The 18,613-nt window shown below is 43.8% G+C and overlaps 1 protein-coding gene across 4 annotated transcripts in view; it reads left to right on the top strand.

Moving 5' to 3' along the window:
• WAPL (WAPL cohesin release factor) overlaps nt 1–18,613 on the top strand; it is a 133,819-nt gene that overhangs the window by 4,068 nt on the left and 111,138 nt on the right. For 2 of the 4 annotated variants that reach the window (XM_069753187.1, XM_069753188.1), the window contains exons 2-4: nt 9,210–9,742; nt 15,857–16,918; nt 17,012–17,071. In XM_069753187.1, the coding sequence (XP_069609288.1) occupies nt 9,232–9,742; nt 15,857–16,918; nt 17,012–17,071 (1,633 nt within the window). In that variant the 5' untranslated portion in view covers nt 9,210–9,231. The remainder of the gene's footprint in view (nt 1–9,209; nt 9,743–15,856; nt 16,919–17,011; nt 17,072–18,613) is intronic. The other 2 variants (XM_069753190.1, XM_069753191.1) reach the window with 1 other exon arrangement.

Below are 18,613 nucleotides of genomic sequence, written 5' to 3' on the forward strand. Positions count from 1 at the left end.
GCATGCACTCAGTACACTCTTGGCATGGCTAGAGAGTTAAAGGCTATGTGCACACGATACTGATTTCTCCACGCAGAAATGCTTCAGATCCGCACTGTGATTTACAGTACAATGTAAATAAAAAAAAAAAAGCTGTGCAGATGGTGCGGAAAAATCCGCGGAGTTAAAAGAAGTGCATGTCACTTCTTTTCTGCGGATATGCAGCATTTCTGCACCTTTCCATTTTAGAAATCCGCAGTGGTAAAAACCGCAGAAAATCCGCATCAATTCCGCACAAAATCCGCATAAGATCTGCGGCTAATCTGCACCTGCGGTTTCTGCCAGGAGATACGGATTTGTGCAGAAAATTCTGCACCCCATTCCGCAACGTGTGCACATAGCCAAAGGGAACCTGTCATTTAAAATAACACTTAACCTACAGCTGTGGATCTAATCTACAGCTAGCTAGAACGGCGTCCCCGGCACTGACTGACACCAGTCTCGGCATTAGGGCCAGAGGTGCGGTTATAGCCACCTCTGCACTGAGCGGTGATTGAAATGGTACCGGCGCCACCCCTCTGACTGACAGAGCGAGACTGCCTGGCGGAATAAAGTCCATTTCCTCTCTTGGCACCGTAGCTCTCCGTGCAGATGTCGAATGGTGTCAGAATTATATTAACTTGTAGGTTACTAGCTTTATTTTACATGACTGGTACATGAGACTGTTATTCGTGAATTATTATTTGCTGATGACTATGCACTTAACGCTAGCACGGAACAGCAGATGCAGCATGAAATGGACTGTTTTTCACAACCTTGCGACAATTTTGGTCTCAAGATCAACACTAGAAAAACTGAAGTCATGTATGAATCTGTTCAGGGAAACTATACAAGGAGCCACGTATCACGGTGAAGGAGCAAAACCTCAAAGCAGTCGATAACTTCCAACTACTTAGGCAGCACACTTTCTCGTGAAGTAACCATAGATGCTGAGGTTAAAGGGAACCTGTCACCCCCAAAATCGATGGTGAGGTAAGCTCACCGTCATCAGGGGCTTATCTACAGCATTCTGTAATGCTGTAGATAAGATGCCGATGTTACCTGAAAGAGGAGAAAAAGAGGTTAGATTATACTCACCCAGGGGCGGTCCTGCTCCGATGGGTGTCTCGGGTCTGGTTCGGGGCCTCCCATCTTCATTCCATGACGTCCTCTTCTGGTCTTCACGCCGCGGCGCAGGTGTACTTTGTCTGCCCTGTTGAGGGCAGAGCAAAGTACTGCAGTTCGTAGGTGCCGGAAAGGTCAGAGAGGCCCAGCGCCTGCGCACTGCAGTACTTTGCTCTGCCCTCAACAAGGCAGACAAAGTACGCCTGCGCTGGAGCCGCGGCGTGAAGAACAGAAGAGGACGTCATGGAATGAAGATAGGAGGCGCCGGAGTGGACCAGAGACACCCATTTGACCAGACCGCAGCAGGACCGCCCCTGGGTGAGTATAATCTAACCTCTTTTTCTCCTCTTTCAGGTTACATCGGGGGTTATCTACAGCATTACAGAATGCTGTAGATAAGCCCCTGATGACGGTGAGCTTACCTCACCATCGATTTTGGGGGTGACAGGTTCCCTTTAATAACAGAATTGCCAAAGCCAGTGTTGCCTTTGGGAGATTGTGCAAGAACCAAGTGGACTCAGCCTTACCACCAAGCTGAAGGTCTACTTTGTGGTGGTCCTCACCACACTTCTATGCTAACGAGACCTAGACAGTCTAAGCATGCTAAACAGCTTAATCATTTTCACATGAGTTGCCTCCACAGACTCCTCCACATCAGGTGGCAAGACAATGTCCCGGACACGGCAATTCCGGAACAAACTGGGCTCTGCAGTGTTTACACTCTCCTGCTGAAAGTCCAAGCCAGGTGGGCTGGACATATGGTCAGAATGCCTCACAGCCGACTACCGAAACAACTGCTGTACGGAGAACTGTGCCAAGGAAAGCGACCAGATGGGGGGCAGAAGAAGTATTGCATCTTAAGATGTTTTATGCAAGAAAACTGCCATCAAATGCCTTACTAAATCGCCCCAGCCACAAGTCCCCGCATTTTCTGCCTTCGTTTAGGCTATAGTCACACGTTGCAGATTTGACTGGAATTTTCTGCGCAGATTCTGCATTTCTTGGCAGAAAACGCAGGTCAGAATCTGCATATTTTTTTGCGCGTTTTGTGTGGATTTCATCCATTTTTTTTACACCTGCGGATTTCTATTATGGAATGGGTGCAGAAACGCAGCAAATCTGCAAAAAGAATTGGCAGGGTCCTTTTTTGATTCTGCTGCGTTTTCCGTGCACATTTTTCTGCACCATTAGCACGGCATTTTTTTTTGCCATTGATTTACATTGTACTGTAAGGCTATGTGCACACGTTGCGGATTAGGCTTAGAAATTTCTGGTGTGGATTTTGCCTCTCCTGGCAGAAAACGCACCTGCGGTTCCGCAGCGGTTTTTGTGCGGTTCCGCAGCATTTTTTGTGCGTTTTTTGTTGCGGTTTTCTTGAGGATTTGCTGCGGTTTTTACCCCTGCGGTTTTCTATAATGGAATGGGTACAAAAACGCTGCAGATTCACAAAAAAGTGACATGCTACTTCTTTTAAATCGCAGCGTTTCCGCAGCGGATTTTCTGCAATGTGTGCACATTTTTTTTTTCTCATTGATTTACATTGTACTGTAAATCAATTGCGGATCTGCAACGTTTCTGAACCTCAAAAAAACGCTGCTGATCCGCAGAGAATACGCAACGTGTGCACATACCCTCAATCACTTGAGTTTCTGTTCGGAAAAAAATGCTGCGGATCTGCAGGAAATCTGCAACGTGTGCACTTACCCTTACTCCGAACCACGGCAGCGTATCACAGTAGAGCATTCCCATCTGCAATCCCTAGTCAGTGTGTGATCCCTGCTGTCCGTGGTTCTGACAGCATGAATCGAATGACGGGTTCCCTTTAAATGTCAATGTGCTATTAATGAATTGCCAATGTCGCTGTTGATTTTTGTTTACCTATGATGAATGATTCTTTATAATTTGGAAACAAAACATAACCATAATTCCCAGTGCATATTGACCTTCATTTCCGTGGCTGGCTGTCAGTCTTGTATTTTACCTGACAGTGAAGGTTTGCATTAGGCCTGAAGATGCCCCATATCTGCATCCTCTGAGTAGCCTTCCATAGATGTGAATGAGAGGATCCAGGAGAAGCCGAAGGTGGTCCGATCAGTCTGTGCCCCGAGCTCTCCCTGGTTTCTTGCTATCTGAATGATCGTATGGATACTCCTTATTTATTGTATCCAAGTATTGGGTTTTCCCTACACACAGACATTTGGCTGGACGCTCCACCATAAATTTAGATTTATATATAACACCATCTCCTGGCAGAGCAAAGGATCGGACATGTTGCAATCCAGTGTGCCAATACTTCCGCCTTCTTATAGTTGGTATATACCACATAGATTAGATCAGTTATGGTTTTGCACAGCTTTTTGTAAGATCTATGGTTAACCTTTAGGTATAAAGGTACCGTCACATTAAGCGACGCTGCAGCGATATAGGCAATGATGCCGATCGCTGCAGCGTCGCTGTTTCGTCGTTGTGTGGTCGCTGGAGAGCTGTCACACAGACAGCTCTCTAGCGACCAACGATGCCGAAGTCCCCGGGTAACCAGGGTAAACATCGGGTTACTAAGTGCAGGGCCGGGCTTAGTAAGCCGATGTTTACCCTGGTTACCATTGTAAAAGTTAAAAAAACAAACAATACATACTTACATTCCAGTGTCTGTCCCCCGGCCTCAGCTTCCCTGCACTGTCAGCGCCGGCCAGCCGTAAAGCAGAGCAGAGCGGTGACGTCACCGCTGTGCTCTGCTTTACGGCCGGCGCTGACACAGTGCAGGGAAGCTGAGGCCGGGGGACAGACACCGGAATGTAAGTGTGTACTGTTTGTTTTTTTTACTTTTACAATGGTAACCAGGGTAAATATCGGGTTACTAAGCGCGGCCCTGTGCTTAGTAACCCGATGTTTACCCTGGTTACCAGTGAAGACATCGCTGAATCGGCATCACACACGCCGATTCAGCGATGTCAGAGGGTGATCCAGCGACGAAATAAAGTTCTGGCCTTCTAGCTCCGACCAGCGATCTCACAGCTGGATCCAGATCGCTGCTGCGTGTCAAACACAATGATATCGCTATCCAGGATGTTGCAAATTCACGGATCGCTATCATTATCGTTCTAAAGTCACTCAGTGTGAAGGTACCTTATATTATTTTCCTAATTCTCATCTGTCTGTTGGGTCCATGGAGAGTGACTAAAATGATGATCTTCCCTACTGACTTCCATCCCATTAACACAGAGGCTTTGATCAGTAGAACTCCCAATGGTCAGACCCCCAGTGATCACATACATTTAGTGGATGAGTGATGACTGTCTGCCTCTGGCTAGTGTCGGAGCAGTGTCTGGAAGGCTCTCGGGTAAGAGACACCTGGGAATGTCTATTTGTTGCTTTCTGCATTGGAGGAGGACTTCAGGGAAAATGTTTCTTTGCCTCGGGTATAGAGTGTAAGGTAAAGATTAGTGTTTCTGCATCCAGCCTGACTTCTGGTCCACGCGGTCTGCCCTAGAGGATAGTCGGTGTGCCGGTCTGTAGATGACATGCAGCTAATTCTCCAATAAAGGGCCTGCTCTGAAAATGGGTTGTGCCGATACTTCTCTGGCTTTTATTTGTTTTATTTTTTTTAGTAAGAATTACCAGCACTATACTTTACCTGATGTCCTGTACAAAGGCAAAGATGACACATTTCCTGAATACTGAGTTAGAAGTTCTGTAGACATCCGTTTCTATTTCTTGTGTAGCATATTAAACAGAACATATTTTTATCTGCGAGTTGGATTCAGTTTTTATCATTGTGGCATCTTTTTTTTTTTTTGTATGCAAAAAAATAAAGCTTTCCGAGCTTCCGTTACCCATTAGAGAGTAAAAAAGGACCGCACTAGGATGCTACATAAATGGTGTCCATGAGCTGTCAGTTTTTTTTTCCACAGAGGTCCACTGAATTATCAAGGACAATTTTGATCTCTAAATGAGATCCGAATAGGAGCGGTCTCTGTGCAGACAATGTGGTCTGTATATAATGGGTCCGTTTTTTATCTGTGCGGACATGGGTAGAACATGTACAATAAATAGTGACGTCAGAATGAAGCCTAAATCGTAGTAATAGAAGATGGCCCAATATTGCTGTATATGACAAGCATGGGTAAGGACGGAGTACTGGGCATGAGGACAATCTTCTTCACACGTTATTTTCATGTCTTCAAAGAACCGGACTGTTCTTCAGTCTGTACTGGATCACTTTTTGGTCTGTTTCTGTATTAGCATCTGTCGCCAGTTTTTCTGTCATATGCGTTTCATTTCACTGACCCATTCACCTGAAAGGTCACTTTTTTATTTTTTGCCTTATAACCAGCAAGAGTAGGACAGGTCGTTTTTTTGTGGTACATCTGTGTACAGGAAACAAATGAAATATGAATAGTCCCATAGATCGTCAGTATTTGGTCTGTGAGACCACACTTAGGCCCCGTTTCATCAAATGGATTTTGTCACAATTCCAATGTGAAATGCTTTAAAAAGTTGGTGTATTTTAGTTTGTCGTGGTGTTGTGCATACACTTTGCATCTTAGCATTTTCACACCAGATTTGGCCAGCTCCAGTAAAATATGCTGGAATGGGGACAGGGGCACAAAGGGATATGGTGACCACTACATGCCAAGTTCTCCTAAAGCCTCATTCATTTCCTTATCTAGGAGCTAACAGCAGCCTGTAGATATCTTGTGATAAACATATGGCGATCAGTCCACGGCCTAATATTCTGCGGGGGGGGGGCCCTATTGTGTAATCTTATGTATGCAATGTGCACCTATCTGCTAGCTGCAGACACTCCTGACTTCAATGTGCACATGAAGGGGGTCACTTGGTTCATTACATAAGTCAGCCCCATTCTCTGTCTTGTCATCAGCTGGGTGACTGAGGAGGCATCTAACTTGGATATTGACCTGAGCCAGCTACCTTCATCATGAGTTTGTCAAGGGGAACAACCGTTTTGTCTAAAGGCCCCTTCACATTAAGCGACGCTGCAGCGATACCGACAACGATCCGGATCGTTGCAGCGTCGCTGTTTGGTCGCTGGAGAGCTGTCACACGGGTACCTTCACACATAACGATATCGTTGCTTTTTGTGACGTAGCAACGATATCGTTAAGGAAATCGTTATGTGTGACAGCGACCAACGATCAGGCCCCTGCTGGGAGATCATTGGTCGCTGAACAAAGTCCAGAACTTTATTTCGTCGCTGGATCTCCCGTGGACATCGCTGGATCGGCGTGTGTGACACCGATCCAGCGATGTCTTCACTGGTAACCAGGGTAAACATCGGGTAACTAAGCACAGGGCCGCGCTTAGTAACCCGATGTTTACCCTGGTTACCAGCATAAAAGTAAAAAAAAACAAACACTACATACTTACCTACCGCTGTCTGTCCCCGGCGCTGTGCTCTGCACTCCTCCTGTACTGGCTGTGAGCGTCGGTCAGCCGGAAAGCAGAGCGGTGACGTCACCGCTCTGCTTTCCGGCCGCTGTGCTCACAGCCAGTACAGGAGGAGTGCAGAGAAGCAGAGCGCCGGGGACAGACAGCGGTAGGTAAGTATGTAGTGTTTGTTTTTTTTACTTTTACGCTGGTAACCAGGGTAAACATCGGGTTACTAAGCGCGGCCCTGCGCTTAGTAACCCGATGTTTACCCTGGTTACCCGGGGACTTCGGGATCGTTGGTCGCTGGAGAGCTGTCTGTGTGACAGCTCTCCAGCGACGCTGCAGCGATCCGGATCGCTTAATGTGAAGGGGCCTTAAGTTGTAAGGAGGGGATTTTTGGATTGGACTTGACTTGTTTATCCACTACCTCTGACAGATGCTCAATCTTTTGAGATGTTGCAATTTGGAGACCAACTCCACACCTTGCGCTCTTTTGTCACGTCCTTCCTAGCATGCATGAACTGTTTTTATAGTGTCAGTGAGTGTTATTCTACTGAAAGGGGCCACTGTTAATGGGACACTGTCACCTGAATTTGGAGGGAACAATCTTCAGCCATGGAGGCGGGGTTTTGGGGTGTTTGATTCACCCTTTACTTACCCGCTGGCTGCAATATTGGATTGAAGTTCATTCTCTGTCCTCCGTAGTACATGCCTGCACAGTGCAATCTTGCCTTGCACAGGCGTGTCCTATGGAGGACAGAGAATGAACTTCAATCCAATATTGCAGCCAGCATGCAGCCAGCGGGTAAGGAAAGGGTGAATCAAACACCCAAAAACCCCGCCTCCATGGCTGAAGATTGTTCCCTCCAAATTCAGGTGACAGTGTCCCTTTAACATGAAGGTGTGCACGTGATCTGTAACAATGTTTGGGTGGCTATATGTCACTGTAACTACGGTAACTGGTCTGTGTAAAAGCCCCATGTCTTCCAGTGTACCAGAGATTCCCCAACTGCAGTCCTCAGTCCCCCAAATCTTGTTTCAGGGTTTCCTTAGTATTACACAGGTGATGGCCATTGGCACGGGTTCTGTCACCTGTGCACTGCTAAGGAATGTAGTTGGGAAACAATGCAGTGAACCACTGCCCATAGCATTAGGGTATGTGCACACGTCAGGTTTTTTTCCTGATAAAATCCTGAGAATTCTGCCAGAAATCTGCGTTTTTTTTCGCGCGGATTTCTTGCGGAATTTGCGCGTATTTTTTTGCGGATTTTTTGCGTTTTTTTTTTTTTTCCGGAATGTCATTTTTGCTATGAAATCCGCAAAAAATCCGCAAAAAGAATGAGCATGTCCGTTCTTTTTGCGGAATGCGTTTTTTTTGCGGAAAAAAAACGCTAACATCTGCACAAAAAATGCGGAATGCATTCTAAAAGATAGGATGCATAATGTTAGCGTTTTTTTTACCAGATTTATAGCGTTTTTATGGCGAAATTCCGCCAAAAAAAAACGCTAAAAATCCGGACGTGTGCACATACCCTTACGCTGCCGTTATCAGTCTGCCTTCCTGTAGTTCATCCTGGTGCCGCTTGCTCAGATAATCGATGTGTACAGTCATTCAAGTCATATAAAAGAAAATCGTTATTCCTCATACGCCGTTTTTCATTACTCCAGCCTTCCCTTCTGATGCTCATGTGCCCATGGTAGCCACTTTTTGTAGTGGACAGGAGTCAACATGTATTTTGGTATAGCCAGTGTTAAAGAGAATCAATCAGTAGGACTAAGCCATCTATATGGGCATGCGGGTCATAGGAAGCCAAATAAAATGATACCTTGATGTGTGATCCAATGTCTTATTCCAGAGAAATCCACTTTTTTTCTTAATATGTAAATGAGATGTTAAGATCTATAGGCTAGAGATCTCTCTGAGAATCTGACGCGAGCTACTTCTCTTATTTTTATTTTTTTGGAAGTAGGAATGAGCAGTGTGAGGCATGTAATGACTGACAGTCTGCTCTCCTGATATACATGCCTCACACTGGTAACGCTCCTTTAATTTATAATACGCTCTGGAGGCGGATATTCAGGGGATCTATGTTCAGCCTATAAATTTTAACATCTCATTCACCTGTTAAGAAAAACAAATTTCTATGGGATAAGACATTAAATCGTAGATATCAAGATACTATTTTATTCAGCTTTCTATGTTGATCCATTTAACCTTTTCAGCAACTGCTGCCACAGTATCTCTTGTGTAGCCTCAGACCAGACAGCAATCACCCCAGCGACCCCGTAACCAGCTGTCCTTCCTTGGACCACTTTAGAAAGGTGTTAACCCTGTCCGGTCCCCCACGCCCTCTGATCCATCAGCATTCAGCTATGTGTGATTAAATGCCCTCCTTAGCCAGCCCTGTATAACATGATTCAGTTAAATGCTTTAAAAAAAAAAAAAAAAGCTTACCTTATGCTAATGAGGGCTTTGACTAGTCGATGGGGCGTTAGTTGCCTCAGACAAGTCAGCCCTGTTTCCATGTTGGCATGCCCTCGTGTGCGTGATAACCTAATTTGCACGAGCAGCGACATCGTGACTGATCGTGACTTCATTAAGAATTCTTATAAATATTAACTTTCTGATGTTCAAAGTTTTAATGCCAACATTTCTGTTTATTCTTTGACCACAGAGAATATGAAACAGGCTTCAACATGACATCCAGATTTGGGAAAACGTACAGCCGCAAGGGTGGAAATGGAAGCTCCAAGTTTGATGAAGTATTCTCTAATAAGCGAACCACTCTTAGTACAAAATGGGGAGAGACCACATTTGTGGCCAAAGTAGGGCAGAAGAGGCAGAATCACAAACCAGATATTGCTGACCTCCCAAAGCGAACCAAAGTTGACGACGACGAAGACGTGGCTGAGGATCCTTTTGGATTTGATAGCGATGAAGAGTCAAAGCCAGTGTCATCAAAAAGCATCTCGCAGCCCAAGAGTGCCCCACAACAACCTTCAGAACGTTTTGGCGCAACAGGATCCGAAAATCTCATCCCTGTGCTAGATGCAAACAGCAGAACGGATCATCCCATTGCATCAGAATCCGCTGTGTCATATAAATGTGTCTCTTTTGACAATACATTATATGAATTGAAAGAAAAAAATGCAAACAAGATCACTGAAGATAATAACTATCTAAACTCCCCTAAAAAAACAATCACAGGTAATCTGATATTCATAGTTTTATGACCTAAAATCTATGTAAAAACGTGTTATTTAATTTCTGCAATGTCTCTGCTCAGGCCGGTTTCACATATCTGAGTACAGGACGTGATGTCCCAGTCGGCTGCAGGTTTCCTGACCTGAACGCAACAGCCTCATATATGCATCGACCGTCCAAACATAGTTCATACTCGGACCATGAATGTCATACATGTGAAACCGGCCTTAGACGGGATTTCCTAACAGCCTAGCTTTAACCCCTTAACGACCAGAGGTAATTTTGGTTTTACATTTTCATTTTTGCTCCCCTTTTTCCCAGAGCCATAACTTTTTTATTTTTTCGTCGAAATGGCCAATTGAGGGCTTGTTTTTTGCGGGACAAGTTGTACTTTTGAACGAAACCTTTGGTTTTAACACACAGTGTACTGGCAAATGGGGGAAAAAAGTTCCAAATGTGGAGAAATTTAAAAAAGTGCAATCCTACGTTTTTTATTTTTTTTTATTTTTTTTTTTTTAAACCATGTTTACTAAATGCTAAAACTGACCTGCCATTATGATTTTCCAGGTCATTACGCGTTCATAGATACCACACATGTTTAGGTTCTTTTTTTTATTCAAGTGGTGAAAAAAGTTCCAAAGTCTGAATAAAAAAAAAAATTGCGCCATTTCTGAGACCAGTACAGTCTCCATTTCTCGTGATCTGGGGCTAGGTGAGGGCTTATTTTTTGCATGCCGAGCTGACGTTTTTAATAATACCATTTTGCCGCAGATATGATTTTTTGATAGCCCGTTATTATGCAATGTTGCTGCAACCAAAAAAGTGTAATTCTGGCGTTTTAACTTTTTTTCTCGTTACGCCATTTAGCAATCGGGTTAATTCTTTTTTTATTTTGATCGGGTGATTCTGAACGCAGCAATACCAAATGTGTATGTTCTTTTTTTTTTTTTTACTTATTTTCTTTTGAATGGGGCGAAACGGGGGTGATTTGAACTTTCATATATTTTTTATATTTTTAAAAACTTTTTTCTTTATCTTTGGCATGTTTCAATAGTCTCCATGGCAGACTAGAAGCTCCACTTATCTGATCAGCTCTGCAATATGTAGGTGATGATCAGATCGCCTTTATGTAGCAGAGTTGCTCACTAGCTATGAGTGCCGACCACCGGACACAGTTTGGGCAGCATAAATCTGCTGACAGGTTCCCTTGAACTCAATTTGCAGCCAGCAATACCAAATGCAGCTATAGAAGGCAAATGGTTGAACATTTTTAATAAATCCCAAATGTATGCTTGAAAAAAAAATTGTCCCTAGGGCCTAAAGGCTATGTTGACACGCCTCTTAATGAATTGGGAGCGTTTGATGAGTGACGTGTGCTGCACCCCAAATCTTACTCCAGTCAGTGATGAAAGGAATGCCCCAGCTCTGTCCATTTTGACAGTGTTGGGCAAAACTGGCATCAAAACTCCAAGATTAGCAAAAAAAACTGTTGCGCGGAAATCTTCTAACTTCAGTCATTCATTCCAGAATTTTGGCGATTGAGTAGAAAAATAACATAACATTAAAGCCCCATGTATTTCTGAAAAAATGTGCAAAACTTTTTTGAATATCCATATGAGAATAATTCTACAGATATTTAAACCGCATGTGTGTGTGTGTGTATGTATGTATGTATGTATGTATGTGTGTATATATATATATATATATATATATATATATATATATATATATATATATACATATATACACATACATACACATACATACATACATACATACACTCACTCGAGTATAAGCCGACCCCCGCTAATTTTGCCACAAAAAACTGGGAAAACTTAATGACTCGAGTATAAGCCTATGGGAAAACTTAATGACTCCAGTATAAGCCTAGGGTGGAAAATGCAGCAGCTACTGGTAAATTATAAAAATAGATACAAATAAATGTAAAATTAATTGAGACACCAGTAGGTTGTGTTTTTGAATATCCATATTGAATCAGGAGCCCCATATAATGCTCCATACAGTTTATGATGGGCCCCATAAGATGCTCCATATTAAAATATGCCCCATATAATGCTGCACAAATGTTGATTGACCCCAAAAGATGCTCCATACAGATATTTGCCCCCATATAATGCTGCACATGGCCCCATACAGATATTTGCCCCCATATAATGCTGCACATGGCCACATAAGATGCTCCATACAGACATTTGCCCCCATATAATGCTGCACATGGCCACATAAGGCTACGTTCACATTTGTGTTGCTAGGCGCAGCGTCGTCGACGCATGCGTCATGCGCCGCTATCTTTAACATGGGGGGCACATGGACATGCGTCGGTATGCATTGTATTGCGTTTTACGACGCATGCGTCCATTTGACGCACCAGACAGGGCGCGAACGACGCTACTTGTAGTGTTTTCCCTGCTCCAAAATTCATGAACAATACTAGTTTATGTCAAGGCATGCGTCAAAAAGCGCAGCGTTGTGTATATGCGTTGTTGGTTGCGTCGACGACGCTGCTCCCAACAATGCAAATGTGAACGTAGCCTTAGAGGCTCCATACAGATATTTGCCCCGTATAATGCTCCACAAATGTTGATTATGACCCCATAAGATGCCTCATACAGATATTTGCCCCCATATAATGCTGCACATGGCCCCATACAGATGCCCCATACAGATATTTGCCCCCATATAATGCTGCACATGGCCCCATACAGATATTTGCCCCATATGCTGTTGCTGCGATTAAAAAAATTACATGCCCACCTCTCAGGCTCCCGACACTTGCTATACTCACCATTCCCGTTCCACCGCTGACCGCCGCTGTGTCTTCCCATCCTCTGTGCCGACGTTCAGGAAGAGGGCGGCACGCACTAATCACGTCATCGCACCCTCTGACCTGAGCGTCACTGCGGAAGACACAGCGGCGCCGACGGTGGAACGAGGAGCAGGTGAGTATCGCGCACTGCCCCCGTCATACTTACCTGCTCCTGGCACCGAGTAGGTAAGTATAATTAGACAGCCTCCGCCCCCCTCCCCTGCTGACCCCTGGTTAAAAATGGGGTAAATGGCCTGGTCCAGACCTGGTGAGCTATAGCTGTTATTTTCAAGAAAGTTACTACCCGTGATCTTCTCCATAGCAGTATGAGCTGCTTATTGGGATGTTTCATTGAATCCTAAAAACTAATTATTATCTTCACGCTAACATGTTCTGAGCATGAGTAATGAGCACAGTCGTTCATGGAAATGCCAATAACTAGCGTGACTCATTATGTCTCAGCGGCAATTATGCCTACTACTTATGCTAAGGTGCCATTCTTTGAAGTTTTCCAGGTTAGATTAAAGGGAAGGTACCGCGTTTGTAGATCATTAATTAATCAATGTAATGTAGCATAACATGCTGTTATAACCCAGATTTGAATGCATGTAAAACAGATTCCGTGTGTTATATGAGTAGAAAGAAGGAACTGGGGGCTGACATCTTTGTTTTGCAGCAGTAGCAGGGCACTATCCGTGTCAGATTACGGCACCCCATGGACATAGGAGATAATAGACCGGCTCGGACCCTATCTGTAACATTGCAACAGCATTAGCAGTGAGCTGGGCACGCCTCTGTGGGCTGCACAACTCACTGCTGTAGGTGTGACTAGCTGCCATTTTATTATAGTCCAGTGCTATTTGTTGAGCTCCACTTACTCTCTATCGCAGGACAGAAGCACTGACTGATCCTCTGTACTCCAGGCACTGCAGGTTCTGGGTAGACATCCTCTGCTCTCACACGCTGCCCTGTGTGCTTCCCTCTGCTCTGTCTCCACCTCCCCACTTGCACACAGTCCCAGTGATCTCCGGTAAACTGCACTCTGCCCCTGTGTCGCTCTCCCTCTCTGTGCGGTGTGGGGGGGGTCTCTGTGCGGCGTGGGGGGGTCTCTGTGCGGCGTGGGGGGGGCTCTATGCGTGTGTGCAAGCATCGTCCGATGGGACTACAAGTCCCATCGGACGATGCCTGCTACAATGACAGTGATTGACACATTAGCCAATTATGGGACAGTAATAGTCCCATCATCCGGCTAATGTGTTGAATGAAAAAAAAAAAAATACTCCATACATACTCCATATATACTCCATACATGCGTGCTACATACATGCGTGCTACATACATGCGTGCTACATACATGCGTGCTACATACATGCGTGCTACATACATGCGTGCTACATACATGCGTGCTACATACATGCGTGCTACATACATACATGCGTGCTACATACATGCGTGCTACATACATGCGTGCTACATACATGCATGCATATATATACGAGCTGTCACATATACGAGCTGTCACTCTGATGCAGTAACTGATGGTGACAGCAGGTCACAGGGCAGTCACACACAAAATGGTGCTGCCCTGTGATGCTGCTCTTCATTCTTGCTGTTGGGGCAGTAACTGCTGACATCACCATTTCCCTCCCCTTTTGGGTGGTCTAATATCCCTGGGGCAGAGCTGCTAAATCTTACTATAGCTGCTTGAGGTCTAAAACGGAAAATGCTCCCCCTAGTGGTAAATATGTATATTTGTAGAAAAATATATAATATTTTTCATATAGAAATGTTTGCAAACAGTGCAAACATTGCATTAATACATTTTAATTACTATTTTAAGCTTAATTTCACAAAAAAACAAAATACAAGAAAACTGGTGGCACCTTCCCTTTAAGTTTTATTAATTTCTGTGTAAATAGTATCTAAACATTGTAACCTTAAAGAGAGCCTTTCACAATTGTTTTTTCTTATAGTAAACAGTTCATCAGTAAAAAGGTCAGATGGGCTAATTAAAACATTTTTGAACTTTCATATATAAATGTATCCCTTTAACCAAGGTGGGGGCGGTAACATTCTGTTCCCCATATAAATTCAGAACAGTTTTTTTCAGATGATTGTCCTGCCTGTAGCTCCTCACTCCCATTGCTTTTTGTACTTTGAAAAAAATCTGCTGACAGATTGCCTCTGTTATGCCAGAACACCATGATGTAGGGGCAAACACTCTGAATCCAGTGATGGGTCACTGACTAGGTTGTGTTTTGCTCTTTCAATAAAATCAGTGTTTTATCAGCAGCTTATCACTAGAGAACTAGGTGTCTCAAGCCTTCTGGTCCAACCCTTCCCCCATCTCTGATTAGCTGATTTCTGTCACTTTACAATGGTCACAGAAAGCTGCCAATCGGCACAGTATTCAGAGCTCTGATAAATATGCAGCGGAGGAAGCAGTTTTCTGGGTGCATCAGGTGTGATACATTGCTGTAATCAGGGTTTTTTTTGCTTCTACATCATAATGCTGCTCTTAGATAACATAAGAAACCTGCTGACCGTTTTGCTGTAGGTGCCAGGAGTGTAAGAGGGCTGCAGCATGCGAGCGCCGGAGCTTTGGAGGGGGCTGCATTTGTCACATACTGCACTCTGCACCCTACTACAGGCAAAGGGAAATAATGATAAATTCGCAGCATTGTATGTATCACATGCTCCTGCAGATCATTTTCTATGCTCCAGCGCTCATATGATGCAGTTGTTTTCCTCCATTCCTGGTTCTGTAAGGACAGAAAGTGATTGGTGTGAGGACTTGTCAGCATGATACAGTAAGATTACGCTGAAAAAGCCTCTATCTTCCCAATGTTGTATAGTGAGAAAAAATAGTTTATCGGCCCGTCTACCTATTGTTGCTGACATACAGTTTAAAATAAAACATTGTGATAGATCCTCTTTTCAAGGGGTTAGCCGAGACATTTTTTTCCCTTTTTATAACTAAGAAGTTACCAGAAGGCTTGTGTTGCCGTACCCCGATCTCTCCTGGCTCAGTGCAATCACAGAATTGCTCTGTTGACTTCTGCTCTGTCGATGGGGTGTTGCTGCCAGGAAGCAGGAGTATCGCCGGCAGGAGCGGTACATGACCACTCTGAGCTTGGAGAGATCGGCATAGGGCAGCACAGGCAGGTAGTCTCCGACTGTTATTAAGTGCTTAGGCCCATAGGAACTAAAACCAAAAGAACTCTAGGGATGTAAAGTCGTACTCTGAAATCTGTGAATTGTTTTTCATGATTTGTCTTCTTTTTTGTCAGGTAATGCACCGAGTTTCATAGAAGACATAAATAGTTTCAGCACTCAGAGCGAATATGACAGCAAGAAAACCTTTGATTTGCTACATTTTGGAGTTTCCTCAAAACCTTGTAACAGTAGCAAAAAGCCTGTGGAGTCAATGCTCTCTAGTTTCACCACTGACACAGATGACTGGGATTTGGCATCTGTAAAAAAATCAGATTTTCCAATACAGAAAGATCTTACTGGAGAAACACAGAAATTTGAACTGTTTGACTGGGAAGATCTGACGGAAGAAATTTCAGAAACCCCAGAGATTGAGTTATGTTTGGGTGCAGGTAGTCCAAGGGATGAAGATGACTACATTCAGTATAACGAACAACTGGCCGACCCAGAGGAGCAAACGAGTGAAGATGTTCTCCAAGGCGGCGTGAAGCTTAGTAACTGTAGGACATATTGTAGGTCTAACAAAGCAAAATCTTCACAGGGTTCTTCAAATTTCGATAAACTGTTAGATGGTTCAAGTTATAACACTGGCAAATCTAACAGTGCGTCAGACAAGACGAATGCTGTGAATAAAAGCAGTGGTACCAGACCCATTGGTCGGACTAGAGATTACACTGTGCTCCATCCATCGTGTCTCTCTGTATGTAACGTTACCATACAGGATAGCATGGAGCGGGGTATGGATGAGCTTACTTCAAGCCCTTCTACAGATTTAGGGGAGGCAGGGCGTCTTCGAAAGAAAGCTGATTTGGCAACCGCAAAAACCACCACAAGGTTTCGCCCTGGAAATACAAAATCTAAGAAGGATGCGAAGTTGGAGTTCTTTGGGTTTGACGAACAAGATGATGGAACTGGTGGTGATGGTGGGTCTAAACATTTTGGGCAATCAAGCTATAGAATTAAATATTTTGGGTTTGATGACTTGAGTGAAAGTGATGATGAGGATGAAGATGAATGGCCTCAAAGAGAGAGGAAATCAAAAAAGAAGGCTAAAGGTGTAATGATGCCATCAGAGTCCATTGCGCCTAGCTTCGGCGTCATTACTAATATACAGAGTATACAGTCTACAAATGATATCGGTAAGTATTAGGAAACATTAAAGTAATGTATGTAAAATGACCTTGTATAGATTTAATGAACAAAAACTGCACGTTTTGCACAACATTTTACAGAGAAGCCACTCATCACTCAAAGCAGCCGCAGTTGTAGTCCTCTTCCTGATAAAGCCCAAGGTAAGTGACCTGTTAGTAGGCATACGCACATCCATGGAAAGGTGGTGGGTCACAGCTCTTCTGTTATCTTTCTTTCTTCTTTTTTTTTTTTTTCTGTAAGGGTGAGTGGTCCTGTAATCCTCCATTAAGTAAATTGTTAGCTTCATATTGAAGCATAAATTAAAAATCTTGAGAAATGGAAATGTAACATTAGTTTTATATTGCTCCAGATGATTGAAATCTGCTACATGCACTTAGTAGTAGGATGGACTGCGGTTGGTCAGCGATACGCCCTGCTGCACTATTCATTATTTGTAATGGTCTCAATGTACAGAACATTCCTGGAAAGAAAGCGCTTCTGTTTCATCCACATCAAGATGAATTATGTGACTTCACGGAAGCAGAAGAGCTTTTCCTTATGTTCCCGCAGAGCACAAGCACAACACAAAATCTGATGTTCTCACAATGAGTTTTGGATGCTCTGTATTTTCACTGTACAAAAAGCAGTTCCACCAAAGTGGATAGAATTTATAGAAATCTCATGTCCACTGTTTTTTTTTTTTTTTTTTTAACACTGTTTCAACTATCATGCGGGGTGTGTGTGTGTGTGTAAAATATTCTCTACGTGCCACTTTATCTGGGGGGTGGGGGTATTCTGAGTCTTACATGCATATTTCACCAATTAATTTGCATTAGATTGTGGAAAATATGCAAGGAAAGGAAAATGAAAAACCTTGTACCTTTACGCACACAATGGAATAGATACCCTCCATTACTAGTACAACTCCCTTCTTTATCAAAATGTTTGGTTCTGATAAAATAATGAAGCTTATACGCACTGCTCCAGCAGTGTCGGCGCTTGCCCTCCCCGGGCTCTCGTGCCGTGTTATGTCACGTGACACCGGCGCCCAATCAGCGCAGGCAGCAATGACTCTGCCTTTGGACAAATCGAACATGAAGAGGATGTCGAGCCTGCAGCTGATCTTGAACTTCCTCTTCCTGATCAATTCGTAAGAAGGCGGGGACAGTGAAGCCACCTCTGATTGGGTGCCGGAGTCACATGTTACAACAAGTGCCGACATCGCGGGAACGGTTCCAGCACGGGAGGTGAGTATAAGCTTTTTAATTTTATCGGGGCCAAGCACGGAGTGTGAGAAGTTGTCCAAGTAGTGGACAACTTCTTTAATAAAGTACCAACCCCACCAAACTTTGTTTTAACTAAGCATCACACAATAATTGGCAACTTAGCCAACATCCTCACAACAGTACAGCCTACTATATTAACCCCTTCATGACCAGGGGATTTTTCGTTTTTCCGTGTTCGTTTTTCGCTCCCCTCCTTCCCAGAGCCATAACCTTTTTATTTTTCCGTCAATTTGGCCATGTGAGGGCTTATTTTTTGGGGGACGAGTTGTACTTTTGAACGACATCATTGGTTTTAGCATGTCGTGTACTAGAAAACGGGAAAAAAATTCCAAGTGCGGTGAAATTGCAAAAAAAGTGCAATCCCACATTGGTTTTTTGTTTGGCTTTTTTGCTAGGTTCACTAAATGCTAAAAATGA

Source organism: Ranitomeya imitator, chromosome 2, assembly GCF_032444005.1.
Source record: "Ranitomeya imitator isolate aRanImi1 chromosome 2, aRanImi1.pri, whole genome shotgun sequence".
Classification (NCBI taxonomy): domain Eukaryota; kingdom Metazoa; phylum Chordata; class Amphibia; order Anura; family Dendrobatidae; genus Ranitomeya; species Ranitomeya imitator.